General features: G+C 42.3%; 1 protein-coding gene and 1 long non-coding RNA gene across 4 annotated transcripts; one reads left to right on the plus strand and one right to left on the minus strand.

Annotated features, from left to right (window-relative positions):
• Positions 1-1,870: 1,870 nt before the first annotated feature.
• LOC133265213 (uncharacterized) lies at positions 1,871-5,756 on the minus strand. Its single transcript, XR_009741889.1, has 4 exons — positions 5,641-5,756; positions 4,895-4,929; positions 3,743-4,020; positions 1,871-2,241 (listed from the first exon to the last, which is right to left on the minus strand). It is a non-coding gene; the product is annotated as an uncharacterized LOC133265213 (long non-coding RNA).
• Positions 5,757-9,790: 4,034 nt separating this feature from the next.
• Positions 9,791-19,069, plus strand: ESX1 (ESX homeobox 1). Of its 3 annotated transcripts, XM_061445997.1 has the most exons (5): positions 9,798-10,000; positions 10,084-10,282; positions 10,369-10,414; positions 16,126-16,412; positions 17,652-19,069. In XM_061445997.1, exons 1-5 carry the CDS (start codon positions 9,913-9,915, stop codon positions 17,875-17,877), a joined length of 846 nt encoding a protein of 281 aa, XP_061301981.1. In that variant the 5' UTR covers positions 9,798-9,912; the 3' UTR covers positions 17,878-19,069. The 3 variants fall into 3 exon arrangements, with proteins under 3 accessions (XP_061301982.1, XP_061301983.1, XP_061301981.1); XM_061445998.1 differs by lacking the exon at positions 16,126-16,412 and having other exon boundaries at positions 9,791-10,000; positions 17,652-17,769; XM_061445999.1 differs by lacking the exons at positions 16,126-16,412; positions 17,652-19,069 and adding an exon at positions 15,138-15,825 and having other exon boundaries at positions 9,791-10,000.
• The last annotated feature ends 1,033 nt before the right edge of the window (positions 19,070-20,102 follow it).

The raw sequence follows: 20,102 nt of genomic DNA on the forward strand, positions 1-20,102 counted from the left end.
TATTCATTTAGAAGAGGAAAAAGAGATGCATCCTTGCAGTTACTGAGAGCAATGCACGTATGTGTTTCTAAGCCAGAAAGCATGCAAAAAGGAACTCAAGCTATCAGTTATATATTGTAATCTCAGGGTTTTTCACACCACTCTTTTAACCATTTGGCACCTCTCCCCGAGGAATAAATGCCTGGAGGTAGCAGCACTGAAGCCATTTAAAGATTAAGAGAAAGAAACACCTTTTGCCCATATGCTTCAACTTGTAGTTAGCACAGTCCAACACTGACCATCACTGGAACAACTGCACCACAAAGGCAAACAGCAGCTCGCATCCCCAGCACCCATGAGACAGGTTCTTCACAGGAAAGTATTTAACTTGCATTTGGTTCATTGGCTTTTTTTTTAATTAAGCAGAACATTTTTCAGTGGTTTTTGTTGCTCAATTCCCTGTGCAATCTTTTATCCAACACTTCTGCATATAATCAAACTTCGCTGCATAAGCATCCATTCTCTATTGCTGAGGCAATGAAAGAGCTTAAGGGGGCTACTTGAGCAATCAATACTTCAGTAGATCTTCCATATGTTTTGAGACATGTGCCATCATTAAATAAAACTTTACACCACTGAAATACTTATCTCTGTATCTCTTCAGACCCCCAGCAACATGACAGCAACACCTTGGACAAATACAAGAAGAGACACCTACCCACTGAAGTGCAGGAAATTCAAATTCTTTAAACCAAAGCAGAACAAATTGAAAACCAGTTTCGACTGGAACCGCTAAGAGAACCACAACAATATCAGAGCATTTCATTAATGTTAAGATCTTTCACTGCTGCTGTGGTTCAACCCCAGCAGCAGCTCAGCCCCACGCAGCCGCTCGCTCCCCCACAGCGGCAATAGGGAGAGAATCGGAAAAGCAAAAGTGAGACAACTCCTGCTTGAGATAAAGACAGTTTAATGGGTACAGCAAAAGCTGCACTCAAGCAAAACCAGACAAGGAATTCATTCACCATTTCCAGGTGTTCAGCCATCCCCAGGCCAGCAGGTCTCTATCACGCGTAACAGTGACTTGGGAAGACAAACACCATCACTCCCAGCATCTCCCCTACCTCCTTCTCCCCCAGCTTCCCATGCCGAGCATGACGCCACACGGTCTGGGATATCCCTGGGATCAAGTCAGTGTCAGCTGTCTCACTGTGTCCCCTCCCAACTCCTGGTGCACCTCCAGCCTCCTCTCTAGTGGGGTCAGGTGAGGAGCAGAAAAGGCCTTGACTCCATGTAAGTACTGCTCAGCAGTAATGGCACATCCCTGTGTTATCAGCACTGTTCTCAGCACAGATCCAAACCATCGCCGCAAACCAGCTACTGTGGAGAAAATTATAACTCTACCCCAGCCCAAACCAGCACAATCACCCTCTCAAAAACATCTAGCCAACACCAATGGTTCATATGGACCACAAGACAATTTGTGATATTGGAGGTTGCAGACATCAAATGGACATAATTATGACCAGAGAGAGCAAGACATGACATTACCTGCAGGATGTTATTAGCCTAGGATGCTACTGTTTAAGCAGAGGCAAAAGGTGGCATCCCTCTTCAACACCAGGCTAAACAAGATGCCTCCCTCAAAACACTCCCTAGGAACTTTGGAACTCAGAAGGCTCAAGGAAAACAGTCCACCAATGGCAAGCAGGTTCACCTGGCCAGAACAGCTCCCCAGCAGGCAGCTGTTCTGCTTGAAACACACTTTCACACCCTGGACCACACGCTTGAATGCTGCAAAGGAGGCAGCTGATATTAAGGCAATTCAAAGAGGATTTTCCTCTACAAAACAGGGCTGCACGTTATTCATTTATTTAATTAGGTGAAAAAATTAGGCAGGGATCCCATCATTGTGTAACACTTCAAAATATTATTAGGCCAAAAAGGCAGTAATCCTGTTGTGTTAGGTTGTGTATAAATGAGCTAGACCTGTCTCTCTTGTAATAATAGCACAAATCATTACTATGTAACTACTCACCTGCCATTCCTCACTTGCCTCTCAGGAACTTCAAGAGTAGGCTTTGTACCAGTCCATTACTGCAGAGTACTTGAGGTCCTGGAGTCTCTGGACACTCCTCCCATGTGTGTGTGCATGCAGTAATGTTGCAGCCCATTGCAGACACGAAGCTTCCTACGCACTGCCAGTGAAGTCCCCTTCAACTCATGCTCCTGGCCCCACAGATTACATCACATACTGCTGCACTATAAAAACACAAAGAAAGTAAATTCTTTTGTAAGCATATAAACATTTCCAGGAAAAAAAAAATTATCAAAAATGGTCTTACGAAGTCCAAGAAAACACAGCATCTTTACACAGTACACAGTAACCTGCAGTAACCTGGGATCTTGTTGCCATTGCTATGCCTTTTCCCCTTTCTATAGAGTAATTATGGACATAACTTCCACCTATAGGATAAATCTCTGAAATTTTATCTAAATGTTTCTACATTCTAAGGTCAAGAAAGCTAACAGAGACAAAGTGAAGGCATTTTCTACTGCTGGATTACAACCCTGCAAAAACTAATAGAGGGAAAAAATACACTGTGTGGCATGAAGGTATGCAGGAACTGGAAAAAAACCTTTAACCAGTATTAGGAAAATATCCTTAAGCTGTGTTTGCTATATAAAAATTGATCCACAGTATACATATGTAACTGTATTTCACCATCCTGCATTCCCTGGATTTTTGAAAGCTATAATACAGTAGAATATTTAGCCTTGCTTGAAAAAGTTATGTGCTTCAGGGCTTTCTTCTGATCTCAGAAAATCTTTTACTTTCACGCCATTTGAGTTAATATTAAAACTCTTACTTAACTGTCACAAGGTGCTAAGGAAAACAGGTTCCATCAGTGTTACGGGCAGGTTTTCCCAAAACTTTTTTCACATTTCTACATCTACCACAAGAGGGAGCAAAGAGTCCACCTTCCTTCGATCTTCCATTCCAAAGAAGGGGTCTAGATAAGCAGCACGACGCTATTACCTATGACCAAATTCAGGCTAGGAGTTTAAAATGCTTTATACACCACACATGTCCCCAAACAATTAAAAGGGTCAGGTTTTTTGCTTTGAGAAAGGTGTTGCCTCGCATTCACACTGTGCAGAGCTCTCTTCAAAGCCAGCAGATGCTGCAAAACTCACCCAAAGAACAGAGTCATATCACAGGCTGGTAAAATCAAGACAATCCTGATGGAAGGAAACCTGCAGCTTCATCATAACAGTGTGAATAGGATATTTGCAATAAACTGATAAGTATTCCCACCCTTATCGGATATGGGGGGCAGGCAGGGGACAGATGAGAAAAACTACACCCTTCTAACTGCACATAGTGCTTTTTAATGGCAGTGTGCTATGATTTATCATTAAAACACTATCAGAAAATAGCTCCCTAAAAGAAAAAAAAAACAAACCTAAACCTCTTCTGCTAGAACATACTCAACAACAAAGAGGGAACAAGTTCTTTGCATAGGAAAGTCTCCCTGGTCATTCCTTCCTTCTCTCTCTCCCCACCCCTACCAACATTCCCCTATCTTCAGAACTCTTTTTAAGTTCTACTGTTATGAAACTGAATAGTTATAATGATTAGAAATTAATCTCAAATCCAGGCAGTTACAGGTTGCTGCTGAAATATCCTTATACATTGCCAGGTAATCCAGATGCAGATTTTCTAGGAGGAGGAGGAGAGAGTCCTCTGCTTCCCACTTACCTTCCTCTCAGATAAGGTTATTTGTGGAACTATCCAACTCTTTCCTCACATCTAGGCTGCACTGGTGCCGTCATTCACAACTAGTTTCCAACATGCAGATGAGAGGTTGGCTCAGTTCAGGTCCCAGCTACTTAGCTGACTCCTTCTGGTAATTTGCTCCATTCCAATTCCACAAAGCTACTCACAGAGTAATCTTACGCAGCCTCTGCTGTTCAGAAGTGGTTCGTAAAATAAAGAAGCCAAGTGACTAATGCCAATATCTTTTCCATGCTTTCAATCTGTTGAACCAAGTCACAGACTCTTCACAGATTAAAATAGTAAGCAGGTGCCCTTTTGTTTGTAATATCCCTGTGGAGTCCCTAGAGGTCAGCTTGGCTGTAGACCACAGTTACTTCCCTTTGCTACAGACAGCAGCTGTCACAAACACCATCCATGGCAGGCTCCAGCTGCTGGCTGGTACCAAGTATGCTACAGTTCAGAATGACACGTTTGCAGTTGAACACAAACCAGGTTTGATTCCCCTCACACTTGCACCGTTCTGAATCTGAAGCAGAACTACTGTCAGCAGAAAGGTGTTCCAAAATCACCCTTTTACCAAATGCAGGGCTCTCCAATCTTTAAAAAGACAAGAACGACTCAGAGAAGCAGTTCGCAAAACAGTGCAGGAATCTCACTACAACTACATCTGTTTTGTAGTGAACTTCTCAGCTATTCAGAAATGGCCATGAGCATATAGGCATGCTAAAAGAAACATACTGCTGAAGATTCTCAACTACTTATAGGCTGCTCCACTTACAATTTTGTCAGGAGAACAGATGCAGACACTGAGGATTTCTACAGTTACACCTACTCTAACATTTTTAGTCTATTAAAGTGGGTGCATTAAAGGGACAGTTTGATAGTTTAAGCAATTACTTCATATACATAGAACAGCCCATGACTTTTCCTACAACATTCCATCTCTCCGTGCCTCAGCACCCCATAACAAATGATGGCAACAGCAAAAAATGTTATGAAGAAATTGGATAAAGCAGCAATCACTTACTCTATTCATGAAAGAGTGAGACGGAGATTAACACCAAGACTGTAGCAGAGCCTCCCTTGCACATTACTGTACAGTTCACACTCTTCGAAGTTGAGTGATTTCAGTACCTGCAGTGCTGGGGAAGAACTGGGAATCTCCATATCTGCAAAAAGACATGGACAATACTGAAGAACACATCTGGCAGAGACATGTTTGTAAAGTAGTCATGATGATTAACCTGCATTCAGAAAAAAAACAAACCCCAAACCAGATTTCTCAGTGCTCATTGGGAAGCAAACCCAAGTTTATATTTAGGGTTTAAAAAGGTAAAATGCTAAGGCTATATTCCATGAGCACAACCCATTTTACAATCATAAATGGGTAAATGTCAACTATGAAGTATTTTAACCTTATTCAGGTTTCCCAGAGATAATTTATCAGCAAAGTCCAATACTTAGCAAAGACAGTATGACTATTCCCCATGCATGAGTACCTGAGGCACAAGTATATTGAGGTTTGTCCTGGAGGCCAGCAAAGAAACCAGGAACATGTTCTTCCAAGTCCAGTCCAACATTCTATCCAGTTAGTCCCTACACAAAGTAATTCAGAAAAAGAGAGTAATTTTCACTCTAGGAATGTGCAGCCATGAGAAGAGGACTGACATCCTTCAGAAAGAGTCAAAGCTGAACCCTTTAACAAAGATACATGCTGGCTTGTTAGCCTATTATCTGACACTTTGTCTTAAGAATGCTAAGAAAAAAAATAGAGTTGGTTTTACTTCTCCTTGGACTTGCTGCCCCCAGGCTCTACCAGACTTTTAAGACTTTCTCCATAAATGCAAAGTCTAAAAACTTTCAGAAGTTATGTTCTTTACTTTCTAGAAGAGATGAGAGTCTCGTGTAATTATGACCTCAAAAGGGGTGGCTTTAGAAGACCCAGTAAATATTACAGTATCACAGCAGTACTGCCAGAGGCACCCATGCAGCAAAGAGCTCTTCGCTTTTCACCTAGAGGGTTTGAGAGACAGTGTATTACAGCAGCTGCTGAAAGAACACCTATTGCAGTGTTTAGGTTGTTCAAGGTGTCTCTTACAATTCATTCACACAATTTCAACAGGAACTTCTTACAACCTCTTACATGCCAGCCCTTTGTGAATAATCTCTTTCAAGAACCAAAGGGAAGGCTGAAGCTCCCTTTATTTGCCTGCATAAAATAAAATGCCTGTGCAGGAAATACAACACAGATCTGAAATTAAGGCTGCAAACAGATTTGTATGGGGACACAACAGCTGGGTACCTGCTCCAGGCTGGCTGGTCAGAATGAGCACAATGACAGCTATGTCCACCATCTCAGAACAATGGCTTCTCCAGAGTTAGTCAACAACACCCCAATTCTTATCTCATTTGTTTTCCAACTAATATTTTACTTTGCTCCTGAATATGCAGAACAGAAAGGGAAGCTGATTTGCCATGTACTGTGCACACATTTTTTCCAAGCAGTCAGGTATGCCTAATCAGCAAAAAGCACCTACATTATTTTCAGAAGTTATTAACTGAAATGGGAAGCCAGCATACTGTGATTCCATTACAAAAGAGTTACTGCACTCAAGTGCAGCTGGTATAATAAGTATCAATTGCCTGAGAGAACCTAGCTATTCCAACTACAGCTCTGTCCCACAGCATTCAGACTTGAAGTCCCCCAGTATTTACAGGATTGCCACACATAACATAGATTTAAACCCGTAAAAAGAAAGAGAGGTGCTGATCTTCAAGTTCACCCAGATCTTCATGCAGCTGTGTAAAGCAGAAATACAATGAAAGAGAAATTGCATTAATAAGAATATTGAAACAACCTGGAGATGTACACTGGCATCAAAAGATGTTCTGCACCTTCCAGGATCTGCTTCCTAGAACCAACCAAAGTTGACTCAGAGCTCCCATCAGAATCACTTCTGGTTTATCCAAGTTCTGCACTTCCATCTCCAGTAAGTAGCCATCTGCTTTCTCCAAGCCAGGAAAGGGACATGCTGAACTGTCAAACTAACTCCTTGGGCATTTTTAAAACAATTTTTCCTATTAAGTTTGTCACATATTTTACCTCAGAACTTCCTTTCAGTATAAACATAGACAGACTTTGTTTCTAAACCTAAATATTAAACTTCATTAAAATACACTTATGTACATAAAGCACTATAAAGCATCGTGCACTGATGCACATAATCAACGTGTCCTTAAACCAAAAAAACCTTTCAAGCCCAGCAAATACCAGTCTCCCTTATGCAGCTGGAACTGTGATTTCAACTACAAACATACGTGGATGCTTCCTGTCATCTTTCAAACACTTTATGGACAAGGTCAGGTTTACAATTCATCTGTCGCATTTTACTTTGCATGGAAGCCAAAGAAAATGAAGAAAGCAGTAGCAACAAGGTTGGTTAAACATGAAATTATGAGCATGTCATTTAGATCACACTCTTTAAGGGCACTTTCCAATGGCATTAGGCAGCAGCTACAACACAGCTTGTCCAGCTCATGACAAGACACAACTGAATTCCAAAATACCAAGTCAAAAGTCAGTCAGCCTGAAGAGATCTGAAAACAAAAATGTGAGGTGGGCTGACCTTGATTGGACACTAGGTGCCCACCAAGCTGTTCTGTCACTCCCCTCCTCAGCAGGACAGGAAGGGGTTTGTTTGGAACACACAGAAGTATCAAAACTTGGTCATTTTTGGCTCTGGGAGATCTCATTGGAGTCCCTGGGCCTGCTCTCCAAGATTCAGGGGTTTCTCCTTGGGAAAAGACGCATGTGCAACTATAACCTGAGAAGAAAGCAAATCACAGGGTATTCCACAACCAACAGATTCCTCAATAAGGTTCTGGCAAAGCTGCTTGTGGCCGGAGGAAGAAGTTAGATCACTGAAATCCAGCTTCCTGGAATTGAAAGGAACTCTGTTATAGACATTTGCTTCATAGTATGCACAGAACCACTTTCCACCACAAATGAGTCCCTAAGCCCTTGAACACAGTTAAGGTCTTTGGTATGTGAAGAAAAAGCTGCTAAGAAAGACAACTGCAAGCAGAGAAAACCAAACCCCACATATATTTAACATAAGCCCTTCTGCATCAAACAGTGCTGAGTTCCTTCAGCCAACGGGCCACTTTGACACCACCCGGTGAATTTATGCAGCAGGAAGCCTTTGTCCATAGCAGGGAATGCTGGTTTCCTTCAGTATTGCCATGTAAACTCATGGCAGATGGAGAAGACTAATTTTTTTTCTCTCCACTCTAAGTTTAAAGGGTGCACATGCCCACACCATGCCCCTCCAAAAGGCTAGTGTTTTCCACATATAACTTGAAAAGCAAAGATGACTTCCAAACCCCTCTCCTCTAAAATGGGCCCAGTTGAAAACTACAGCTGTGTTCGGGAATGCAGGAGTTCAGTTACATGACCTCTCTTTGCCTCCCTGTGCCCTCCATAACATTTACCACTATTACATGGCTCTGCAACCTTAGTTATCCCCTGATGACATGCGTCTACAGGGAGAAGCCAAAGAGGTCTGGCTCAAAATGCTGCCTGAGGTTTGAATCTCAGGGTCAGGATCTGAACAGGACAAGAATCTGGGAAAGCTCAAGAAAATTCTATGTTAAAAAAAAATACTTTCTATAAATGTACCCCTTAAATATAGTCACCTCTTACAAATGCAGTCTACTTTTTCAAGATTTAGCATTATAAATGCTTTCCCAAGGCTTCTCAGGGAAGGTGCTGCAGGAATGGGTTTATGCAAGTATTGCTTCAGGCCAAACAGTTCTTTCACAGTAGTGAAAGGAATAAAGTTGAGGGCTAATTCAGTGAAGAGCCTTGTGGCAGAGCAGTGAGACAGCAAGAAGAGGTCTGTCAGGAGCCAAAGAGAACGCTAAAGCATTCACACAGGCCCAGTGAGGTAAGAGGAGGGGAGGACAAAAGAAATAACTCATTTGTTTGTGGACTATGATGACAGAAGGAACCAAAAGGTTATTCAGCTAGGCATCTTGTATAAAACAGGTCACAGACTGAGGAAACATCTCCTTTATGTCTTCAGCTAAAACGTAAACCATCCAGTCTTGGTGCAAAGACAGAGAATCCAGAACTTCACCAGTTTTGTTGTTTTAGCTATAAGCACACGCATTTTTAAATCTAAGCCTCATTTCTAACCTAAATTCGTCTGGCTTCAGCTTTCAGCCATTTTTTTTTTAGTTTATTTTAGGCCTTTTTCTGCTGCACTCTCTATAAGACTCTCCAGAAACCGGTATTTCATTCTCATCCCCCAAAATCTAGACCTCAAAATCAAGTCATTTTGTCATCTAATTTATGTCAGTCTCAAGCAGTACACCACAGCAAAATCACAGAACTGCTGGAAGTCTCTCTGCGTAGGAAATACTTTTTAAACCTCCTGTTGACAAATCATTGCTGCAACAGCACTGACAACAGAATTCTAGCAGGAGTGAAATTAAAGATCTCCAGGGGGGAAAGGCTCGATTTTGCATGGTTTGTGCATTTTCCTTGCTCTTGTGGCCCACACCACTTTGCAAGGCCGATTTTAAAAAGCTGAATTCAACAAGTTTAAATTCGGCAGAAGCAACAGAGAGTCAAACCCTACTGTCCCTTGTCTTTGCGTGTAAGCAAGCGAGCTCCTCTCACACTTTTGCCTTCTGGCAGGTGCTGTCACTGTCACTCCTTGCTCCCTGTTCCCAGCAGCAGAGCAGGAGCGAATGGGAGCCCCTTCCCAGCATCAGGTCTCGATGAGCCGGTCGAGGCTCTCCGCTATCCCCGCCGGTACCGGCACAACTCCAGCGCAGCCGCTCCAACCCCGCGCCCCCGGAGGAGGCTTTAACAGGCTATCGCCGGCCGGGAGCGGAGCTGAGCGGCCGCACAGCGGTTTCGACCCGAGGGTCGGGCTCGGCCGCCGGGCAAGCGGAGTCACCTGCCCCGGGGGGAGGCCACAGCGGGCCCGGCCCCTGCGCGACAAGCGGGGCCCGGCGCGTCCCACCCCCGGCCTTGACGCCAGCGCGCTAATGAAATGCTAATGCCGGGGCGCGGAGCCGGGCGCTGCCCGCGCCAATAAAACCCGGCGCAGCGCGGGGGCCGTGCCCGCAGCCAGCCCGCAGTCATGCAGAGCGCGACCCCCGCCGCCCCGCCGGCTCTGCACCTCCTTACCTCCTACTTCATCGACAGCATCCTGGGCGCGGGCCGGCACGGTGAGGGGCGGCGGGGCTGGCGGCGGGCCGGGCGGGGCGCTACCCGCTCTCGCCCCGGTAACTCCCCGCTTCTCTCTCCTCAGGCGAGGAGCGCCCGGCGGAGGAGCCGGTGGGGACGGGGCGGGGGGGGGGCCCGGCCGGCGCGGAGGCGGCAGAGGGCGGCGAGGCGCCGGGTCCGGCCAAGAGGAAGCAGCGGCGGTACCGCACCACGTTCAGCACCTTCCAGCTGGAGGAGCTGGAGCGCGCCTTCCGCAAGTCCCACTACCCCGACGTGTTCACCAGGTAGCGGCCGCCGGCGCGAGCGGGCGGGAGGACGGGAGGGGCCGTGCCGAGGCAGCGCGGCAGCTAACGGTGTGCTGCCCCCGCAGAGAGGAGCTGGCCGTGCGGCTGGACCTGACGGAAGCCCGAGTGCAGGTGAGTGCCGGAGCGCGGGGCCGCTACAGCGGCGACCCCAGCCCTGCCCGCGGGGGCTCGGTCCAGGTTTCAAAGCAACTTCCCGAGGGCTTCATCTCCAGTCCTCAGCTGGGCAAGAAGTTAATAAAGGGGGGGGGGGGATGTCGCGTGCCGCCCGTTTCGGTTAGTTCTTAAAGGACGCAGAAATGGACGAGTTACCTCAGCGACGGGCAAACAAACAGCGACTTAGAAACGTTCCCAGCCTTCCGTTCACGCTCGCATCTGCTGCCGCCTTCGTCAGTCTAAAGGCAGGTGCTGTCTCCTGAGTTTAGAGATGATAAAAACAGTATAAAAAAAAAAAGAAAGAAAAAAAATACCACGAAAAGAGAAACCCGGTTGGTTTACAGCATGTGAGGCGTTCCGGGGGGGGGGGGGGGGGCATCCCAGTTATTTACCTGGGCTTCAGGGAAGTTTACAGATTTTTCTTGCTCTAACTTACCTCAACACAACAGTCATGCTTCTATATGACTGGTTAAAACAAATAAAAGATTAATCTGACATCCATATGACAGTCAGGCACTGTCCAGGAGAATTTTATGGCCCAGCTGGGCTGTAATAATAGCAATGCCTATAGGATTTCACCAGACAGAAACAGACACTGCTCATCTTGTAGCCTGCAGCTTTCTTAAACTACGAATGCACCTTGTGGCTTTCGCTGGCTCCAAGGGCTCATACTTAAGAGGTGTTGTTAAGAAGCAGTTTCTTTAGATTCATCTCCTATACAAGCTAGAAATCCCTTTTTATACAGAAACATTAACTTTTGTTACATTGCTTCAAAGGTGTGAAGGCTTTCAAAGCATTTTTAAGCTCAAAATGACTACTGCACTAGATGTGTCTTGTGCTGCATGTACAGACTGAACTGCTGCTCCTGCACAGCTTTAGATGTGTGCGCACTGGTGGAAGACAGAAAACAAGCAGAGCTGCTCAGTGTGACAGCTCGCTCACTCCTGCACTGCTTCCTTACTGTTGATGGCAGAAACTTGTTTGTATACACTGTCACTTCTCCAGTCACTGAATCTGCAATGGTTCATTCTAACTAACATCTGTAAAGCTGTAAGATTTTTAACTTCTTATTTTAATATGCACCATCTTCAAAGGGATGAGTGATACCTCATAACTGTCTGGTCTGAGTATAACTAGATGCACTTTTCAGTGCTCTTTTCTGAACTTGGAGGAAATGATGTGCCCTCACCTACCACCACCAATCACTAAACTCTCTAGTCACTGAAATACCCCAATATCTGGCAATTACACATGACATCTACCAGTGGAAAGATCATGGGTGAAGAGCCATTAACTCACCTGTTTCTGTACTATTCACTCTATGGAGTACTTGCTCTGTAGTCCATTTGACCTGTGAAGAATGGTGCAGTGATAGATGGCAAAGAGGAACTCTTCTAACGACTCATCTAAAAGAAATGGAAATGTTTAAGTTTAATGGAGTCAGGAAGGAATTAACAAGTGGAATAGCAGAACGGATGTATCCCCAGTGGATGGAAGGAACAGCAGAGCTGTTCCTTGCACCGCCTTACTCCTTGTCAGGTCTTAACACAAGTCTCCTTGGCGTGAGCACAGCTTGCTAAGAATGAACTTTCAGTGCACGGTGCCTCTGCTGTGTATATGTTCTTGTCCTGTGATAGATGGGGGACTACTTAGCCTGGAGGGAAGAGGATGCCTGGAACAGCTACTAGATAGATAGTGAGGTACTGTAGTTAACAAGCTATCTTAATTCTCAAACACTTGCCTCCTGTGCCCATGTTGCTCTGCATGGTGCCCTGTGTGAAATGACTTCCACACCTCTCCCACAGTACCCAGCTAAATCAGCTGATATGAAACGTGGTATCCTTTTATTTACTACAGTTTAAATCCAGGAAACTAATCTTACAACCCCTCCATCAACAGTTGAAATAGGGACCAGCCACTATATTGTCGCTTTCTCTTGTATTTTGAGTCTTATGTGAAAATTGAAAAAATAAGACAAAAAAAAAAAATAATTTGCCCATTAACATATTCTCATTTTAGCATGAGTTCAAAGAGATCCCCTCACCCAATCTCCATTACTTGCTTGTATGGAGGAAGGGAGACGGTAGCAAGAATCTTTGTATTGTTCCTTACCTTGGAAAGGGGTGGTCAGAGTCTGAAAAACCTTTTCATAACCTGAAGCCATGTTAGGATGCTCTTCAATTGTATTTGCATCTGTTGTTGCCATTCTACTTCTCATAATTTGTGTTGTTAGGATGGGAGAAAAATAAGACCAAGTTAAAGGTTGAAGGAATATTTTCTTAATGTGAGGAGTGAAACATCACTTGGGTATTTCAGTACCCTAAGCTGCATCAGTGTTAAAACATTAGCTTATAAATATAACTGATCTATTTTCTGATTATAATCCTATATTCAGCTACAGCAGAAGCATGATACAGTTAGTCACATTTATTTGTCTTTTTATCATCATTACCAATTACAGCAATTAAGTAGGATACATTTGTAAAGACCATTACAACAAACCTGACAAATTTTCACCCTCACCTTTTGCTTTTTAAAAGCCCTAAATCTCATGAGGTACATGTGGTGCTAGTAAGTACAAAAATAATTGGGTAATATTTTGCATACAATTCAAATATGATTGCTTGAAACTCATCTTTGAGTATTAAGTACTGCATTTTTTCCCCAAAGTAGTTTACTACTGAAATTATAGTTGCACCATGAAAACCTTAAGACTGGCATAGCAGTGTCTGTTATGTTTAGTTTGGTACTTCAAACATGTCTGAAAATAGAGTAAAGGCAAGTTAGGCCTTTTATAGGAAGCAAAGGAAAACTGCTTAACAAAAGGTTCAAGATGACTAATCTGAATGTTAACAACTCTAATGTACACGCTAGCTTTTGAAAGCTGTTTGTCATGTCAGTGTAAGGTATGAGGCATGCCTCTCCTCCTTTCATCACTTGCATTGAGGAGTTTGTACCAGTAAGGAAATGAAAGCCAGCTTTTTTCTAAAGATAATTATTATATATCTATGCTGGTATTTCCTTCCAGTTTGATAAATACTAAATCTAACAGATGACTAAGTAACTTTGGTAGTAAACCCCAAATCACTTGTAATATGAAAAACATTATTTTATAGTCAAAGCACGTGTGTAAGTGATCAAATGGATTCACTTTAGGACAGCGAAAGCAGAAAAGCAGACATCTCGTTTCGTGTTAGGCTTCTTTATGAAGAACAGATTGAAGAACTATGCTAAGATTTAGTAAGGCAATTCATACCTTTGCAGCATTTGTTTTATCCTTTTTCAGAAAGCCTTTATCTGCACATCTGCAGTGTAAGGCAGTTCACTGCCTTTTTAATTGCATTTTATTTTTACACAAAGCACTAAGACCTTTGAGTTGGTGATCTTTTCCTGTGAGATCTTAGCTAAGCTCCACTTATAAATATTTGGGGGTACTGGTTAACAGCAATTTAAAGTCATCTGATCCCAGTAGTTAATTTTTCTTACCAGACCCCTGTCTTGGACTCATGCAAGCCAAGTGTCTAGTGCTCACAGGCATAGCTGCTTGGGTATTTCACCGATTCAGATATTCCTCTGTAAGACACCTGATCACTTAACGTCTGTGGTTGCTGGAGAAATGGCCAAAGAATGAGTCAGAGCAGTCAAGAATTTTAAGTACCAACTTCAAAATGCTGATGTTCTGACTTTTCTTCTAAGGGCTCCTCCTTCTGCCAGCTACCTGTACAGTGACACAGTTCTTGTGTTTCGGACATAACCCAAGGGGTGTGAATCCCTCCTCCAGCAGGACAGCAACTTCCCTGTGTAAAGATAATACATGCAATGAAAGGACTAGATTTGTAGTTCTTCAGCTGGCTCCCTAGAGCCCATAGACAGTGCTTTGAAAGAGTAAATTGTTACTGACATAGATAGGAACAACATTAAACTCAGGGCAGCAAGGCTGTGGCACTCCACAGGCTTCTGGTTTCGGTATCAGCACTCTGGTGTGGAGAGAGTTTCCTTCCATTATGCACTTCACATAATCTAAGCATCTGAAGGTAAGTCATGTTGCTGGAAATGGTTATAAGGCATGTCTGAGATTAAAGCAACCAGTGAAGCTGGGAATCCCTAAAACCCGTTTTTTAGATCTTATGTAATAGAAATTTAAAACTATTTGAAATTATTTTTTGACTGAAATACAACTGCAGATACCAAAATGCAACTATTAAAGAAAATGGATCTGTAAAACCTCTGTATCCAAATGTTTTTTCATAATAGAGATTTCTATAGAATTTTACTAATTCAGAAATGTAAGTACCAAAGGAATAACTATGTTTAGCATATGTTGTAATTGTTTTCAGACTTGAATTTTTGCAATTTAATTTCTATATTTCAGTTTGGATTAGCGGTTTTGCTAGATTCTTACCTGCATTGTGTGCTAAAAGACCTTCATGTTTGAAGTTTACCTGCATAGTAAAGCAGATGTAAATGTCAAAGTCTTAATTCTGTACAGGACACAAGCTGGTCTTTCCAATGACTCATGTTCCTTGTGCTACTGCTCTACCAAATACTGAATCCTGATTAGTGCATTCAGGTATTATACATAGAATGTGCTTGAAAACAGCTCACAATTTCAACCACAGTTGTATACAAGACTGCTGAATAAGATTATGAGCCACAGCTAATGCTTTTCTTCCAAATCCAGATCCAGTTCAGAATCCACCTTCAATGGCCTCTACTGCAGAAGGGGCCAGAAGACCTGAGCAGCTGAGTACATTTGGGTGTTGAGTGTTCAACCTCAGCAGCATCCATTTCTAAACATCCTTAGTCTACATCTTCTATCTCTTGTTTTAGAGCTAATGCTCCTCACGCCTCTCTGCTATCATCATGGGTCTGAAAGGTTCTGCTCAGTGAATGCTAAAGAATAGGTGTGAAGAGTCAGTTTTCTGATCTGTAGATTCAATTGATTAAAGTCTTTAAACTATGTTTAATGGGCTAAAATGACAACCAGTCAGGCTTGAAGAGGCAACATACTCAAGAGCTTAATACATAAAACCAATACTAACTAAAGCCCCTTTAGGAACAGCTTGATACCCTGGTCTAATGGTGCTTAACTAGTTTTTCTAGTTTAGTATTAGCTTTCACTGCAATTCAGATAATCATTTCCTGTAACTATATGCTGTTTGCATTCATAGCAGATAACAAAAGCTTCTCATTTTACTTTTGAATCCTCTGTATAAAAATGTTCAGCTCTCAAAATAAAAAGCACACACCATATATTTGGCATAGTTACTCTTACAGTCATAATTAAGCTTCTTCCTGAGGTGTCTGCACAGAAGTAGCCACCTCTTGAATGGCATTGTTGAAATTTAATTTTGGATAGCTTATGAAAGGAAGAATGATAATTTTTAATAACTGATGAGTTCTTGAGTGATAGGTCTGTGTATTACAATGGTTTTAAAATATATGGGACTATTCTGACAGAGCTAAACTGTATTCAAATTTACCATATTTATTACTTTTTATTTCTTGGTAAATCCACTGAGAATTTATAAATGGATCTTTCATATTAAAGAAGTGCTTTTTGGTTTAACAGTAAATATTTTGCTGCCTCTATCGCTGCATGCAATAGTAGCTGGTGAGACAAACTGCAGAGTAAATTCAGCTAATGCCTTTATAATTTCTTACTGAAGGTCTGGTTCCAAAACAGAAGGGCAAAGTGGAGGAAACGTGAAAAAAATGAAATTCTGGGGACTGTTCCAGGAATCTCCGTAACGCACCCACTTGGTCTATTTTTGGATGTTCCACTGAGTCATTCTCCCCTCCTAGATCACACGTGGAGGTCAATGCCTCTTTCAACACTGGCTGTGCCATCTGTGTCTCCAGCCTTTAGTCCTTCAACCTTAGGGCCATTTGGCCTCAGCAGCCTTACCTGGACTTCTTTCTTCAGAAATCCTATTTTAAATCCACATTTTGGAAGGTATAGAATTATTTTTTTTTCTAAATCTCAAAACTGTTCAAAATTGGTGCATTTTTATTAGTTTGATACATGTTCTCAATAAACACACTCCCATAGATAAACTTACTAAAATGGGGTTAGTTCCTGCGTAGAATCAGAAGATTAGAAATAGCAAGATTAAGTTTAAGTCATGCTAGTAAAAACTTAACATGCTGTTCCTCTTTGAAGAATAACTGTGCATACTTACTGAAATTTTGGGCTCATTGAACTTTGGTCTTCACTTACACTGCTGTAATGTAGATGGCTCCAGCTCCATCCTTACCTCACAGACTGATCCAGATTACACATCATGAAGATGTGACTGCAGACAGAGTGATTTTATGGAATAAAGGGGTTAGAGATTTCTTCTCGGGAGACCTGAGGCCTGGCTACAAATGCAAGTGACACAGCTCTAGAGAGATAAAGAGAAATCCTCTCAATTTTTACTAAAAGCCAGTCCTTTTCCCTGGGCAGCTGATGTGTTCCCTAACACGCAGAACAAGCCCACAGCAAGCCTCCTTTTCTTTCCCTGTAGTCAGACACCTAGAACTCCAGCTGAACCTGCTTCTGGGTTTGCTTCCCTGGCAACTTAAAATTTATCAGCAAAATGCTGTTACTGCTCTAGTGCACCCCATAAGAGAGGGGAAAACGGTTTGTGTATACATAATGGGTGTGTAGATATATATATACATACACATAAAAAAAGATAGCACTTTTCTCTTGCTGAAATTACAGCCTCTATTGTAGTTCCACATTAGCAGACAGACAAATTCTGCTTTTCACATGGAATAAACTTGTCTGGACAAACTGGCCATATAAACATCCACATAAATTGGTCTTTTTATGAGGTGGTTTACTGCTTTCACAGAACAGGTTGATCTATAGCATCCAAAGTTTGCTTAGAAAGGATTCAGCATTAAGAGTTAAGCAAATGGTAGCTGTTCTAGGTTTCTGCATGCCACGGCAGATCACCTCATTTATTTTACTTAAAAGTGTTTGGGTTTTGTTGGGGGGAGGATGTTTTGGTTTTTTTTAAGGGCAAGACACTATACTGTAAAAATAAAGTTAAAATACATTAACGAATCATACATCTGGAAGAAACTGGAAATTTTGGCACAATCTTCTCTAATACTTTGGCGGGGGGGGAAGCTGCAACTCAGTAAGTACTTGTTCCACAAAACAATTCTTAATTTGGATAATATTGACTTCTTTCAAATACAGGTTTCTGAATGCTTTAAATCCTCTCATGACAACAGCTTCAGTACTAATGAAAGCTCCTGGACCCCCGTCAGACCCTGCTCTTACTGCCTTCACTGATCCAGCAGCAGCTGAAAGGAAAACGTCAAGCATTGCAGCACTAAGACTCAAAGCGAAAGAACATTCAGCACAAATCCCTCAATTAAACCTCATCTCCAGTCTTACAAACACTAACAAAGAACTTTGTTAGGAGCTCTCCCACAGTCTACAGCCACGCAGGAGGAAGTGAATGCCTGCTCCAATCAGTAGCTCACAACAGACACACATATTTAAAAAAAAGAAAGAAAACACACACACAGAGCTGTAGTTCCTCCATTTTCAGTAATGGACTGAAAGGAAATAACCCCACTAAAAACTGGTTTCCTTCGTTACAACATGAGATCAGGTAGTTAAATTGGCTTGTGGCATTTCTAACAGTACAGAAACAGCAGCAGGAACTACATCATCTTTGTCATTCAGGCTAATGTGAATCTGAAGTTTTAAAATACCTAAACTCACCAGACGCTAGTCCAAAGGTTCAAAATTCTTTGTAGTAATAAGCAGTTTTCTAAGAAATTCTTAACTCATTTCTCAGGAGGAACTCTTACATGCAGTACTTGAGACGTAAGAATAAGTACACAGTTACTAACTTTGAGACCATGCTTCATGTTGAAGTGCAAATGCCAGTGAAATCTTGCATTTTAGACAGACTTAGCAGGAATAAGATGGGGACTATTTTCAGTCAGGCTTTTGGTTTCAGAACTAGGTTTGTATAAAGGATACCTTACTTCAAACTAAAAAAATAATAATGTTTGCTTTATGTTCAGGGTGACAATGTTTTAATAATTAAAGAAGTTTAACCTTTGTATATGAAAACTGTATCCTGTGAAAGTAGGTTCTCAATGTGCAGTAAATTGTGTGTAGCTCTCTGTGTATGTACATATGTATCAATAAGTAGCTTACAGCTGTAAATAGGAGGTTGCTGAATACTTTTAGCATGATTACTGGCACATCTTACCAGAACAGTAAGTTAACAGATTACTTGTGCATTTCCAGACATTTCATGCTTTGAGTAGATTCAGAGTTGAAGTTGAAAACTAAACATGAAGTGTTAAACTCTTCCTTGGACTGATGTTAGAACGAGTGAAAACAGAGGCCTTACTGAGCGTAAGTCTACAGGTCACCAAACTCCTGTGCTCCCTACCTGGCCTCAGGTCATTTTAAAGTTTCTGCTGAATTTCCCCATGCAGGGAATGAGACTGAGAACATCTCTCTTATCTCCAGGTCTGATGCTTTAGTGTAAAGCGAGGGTAAGTACTAGCCTCCTTTTGCAGCTTAACTCGCCTACCTCACAGGGCTGTTGTGAGGACTGATTAAACAAACATGACACTGTGCAAATGGCAGAGTTATACAAGTGCTAATTGTTGCTTAGCAATTACAAAAGCAAGGCCAACAGCTGATGACACATAAAGATTACCTTTATCTGTAGCATGGTCCAAGCAAGGGCTGTGGCAAACACATTTACACTGAGAAGATTTCATATATTTCAGAACTTCCTACTCAAGGTAGCTCTGGGACTACTCTTAAGGCTACACAGATGTTTTCAAGACTAAAGTTTAAGCATTGAGCCCCAGACGCTTAACTGCTGCTTCTGGAGACTCCTCTGAGCTTGTACTTAACTACACAACAGTTTGCTGGATCAGACAGGTCAGTTTCCCATTTCCTCTGAAATACTAGCAGCTGTGACTGCTCTTGGGTAATAACCTATCACAACACTGGAATTATTTCTGGGTTTGTGGACCTCACTGTTACCACAGGTAGCAAAAGGTGGTGGGTTTTTACTGTTAGGAAAAGTAAAGCTTTCTACCCAAGTTACTCTACACCTGCTCTGTGGGTCAAGCAGCAGGAGACTAACCAGGACCACTCACACAAAATCTGTGTTTCTTCCACAGCTATTTGCTTCCATCGATCGACTCTTACAGCCCAGGCTGTCAACCAGCAGCACAACACAGTATCTGCTCAAGTGCTGAGTTTGTTTCAAATTAACCTTTTAAGTAGGTTAATGGCTTGAAAACTAATTACACAACTCATGTTCTATTCTGTACAAGCTTCTGTGGCATCTTTCCTTGCCATCAGTGTCTCTCTCTTGCAAAGCAAGGAAGTGCTGCAGGAAAGGAGACTGTGTCACTGTTTCATTTAAAGTAGTAGAAACTGTCCTGCATTTGCCATGAGCCGCCCAGAAAAGAGCTCTGCAATAAAAATAAAACCTAGGTATTTCTGCCAAATTATATTCCTACACAAAATCACCAGAAGCATCATGTGAAAAAGAACTGTTGAAAGCTGTTTTAATACATTGCATGAAAAAATAGGTTCTATGTAATCGTGAAAATCATCATCAGTGACAGAGATCTCACGGGGGGGGGGCGGGGGGGGCTG

The sequence above is a fragment of the Pezoporus flaviventris genome, unplaced genomic scaffold, assembly GCF_033815535.1.
Source record: "Pezoporus flaviventris isolate CSIRO_AGI_PZ_B2104156 unplaced genomic scaffold, CSIRO_AGI_Pfla_v1 ptg000005l, whole genome shotgun sequence".
Classification (NCBI taxonomy): domain Eukaryota; kingdom Metazoa; phylum Chordata; class Aves; order Psittaciformes; family Psittacidae; genus Pezoporus; species Pezoporus flaviventris.

Bases quoted from the DNA above. Each gene is read 5' to 3' on its own strand.
- ESX1 (XM_061445997.1), top strand. From the start codon at position 9,913: ATGCAGAGCGCGACCCCCGCCGCCCCGCCGGCTCTGCACCTCCTTACC. The intron at 10,001-10,083 runs GTGAGGGGCGGC...CTCTCTCCTCAG, and splicing joins CCTGGGCGCGGGCCGGCACG to GCGAGGAGCGCCCGGCGGAG. The intron at 10,415-16,125 runs GTGAGTGCCGGA...TTCTTACTGAAG, and splicing joins TGACGGAAGCCCGAGTGCAG to GTCTGGTTCCAAAACAGAAG.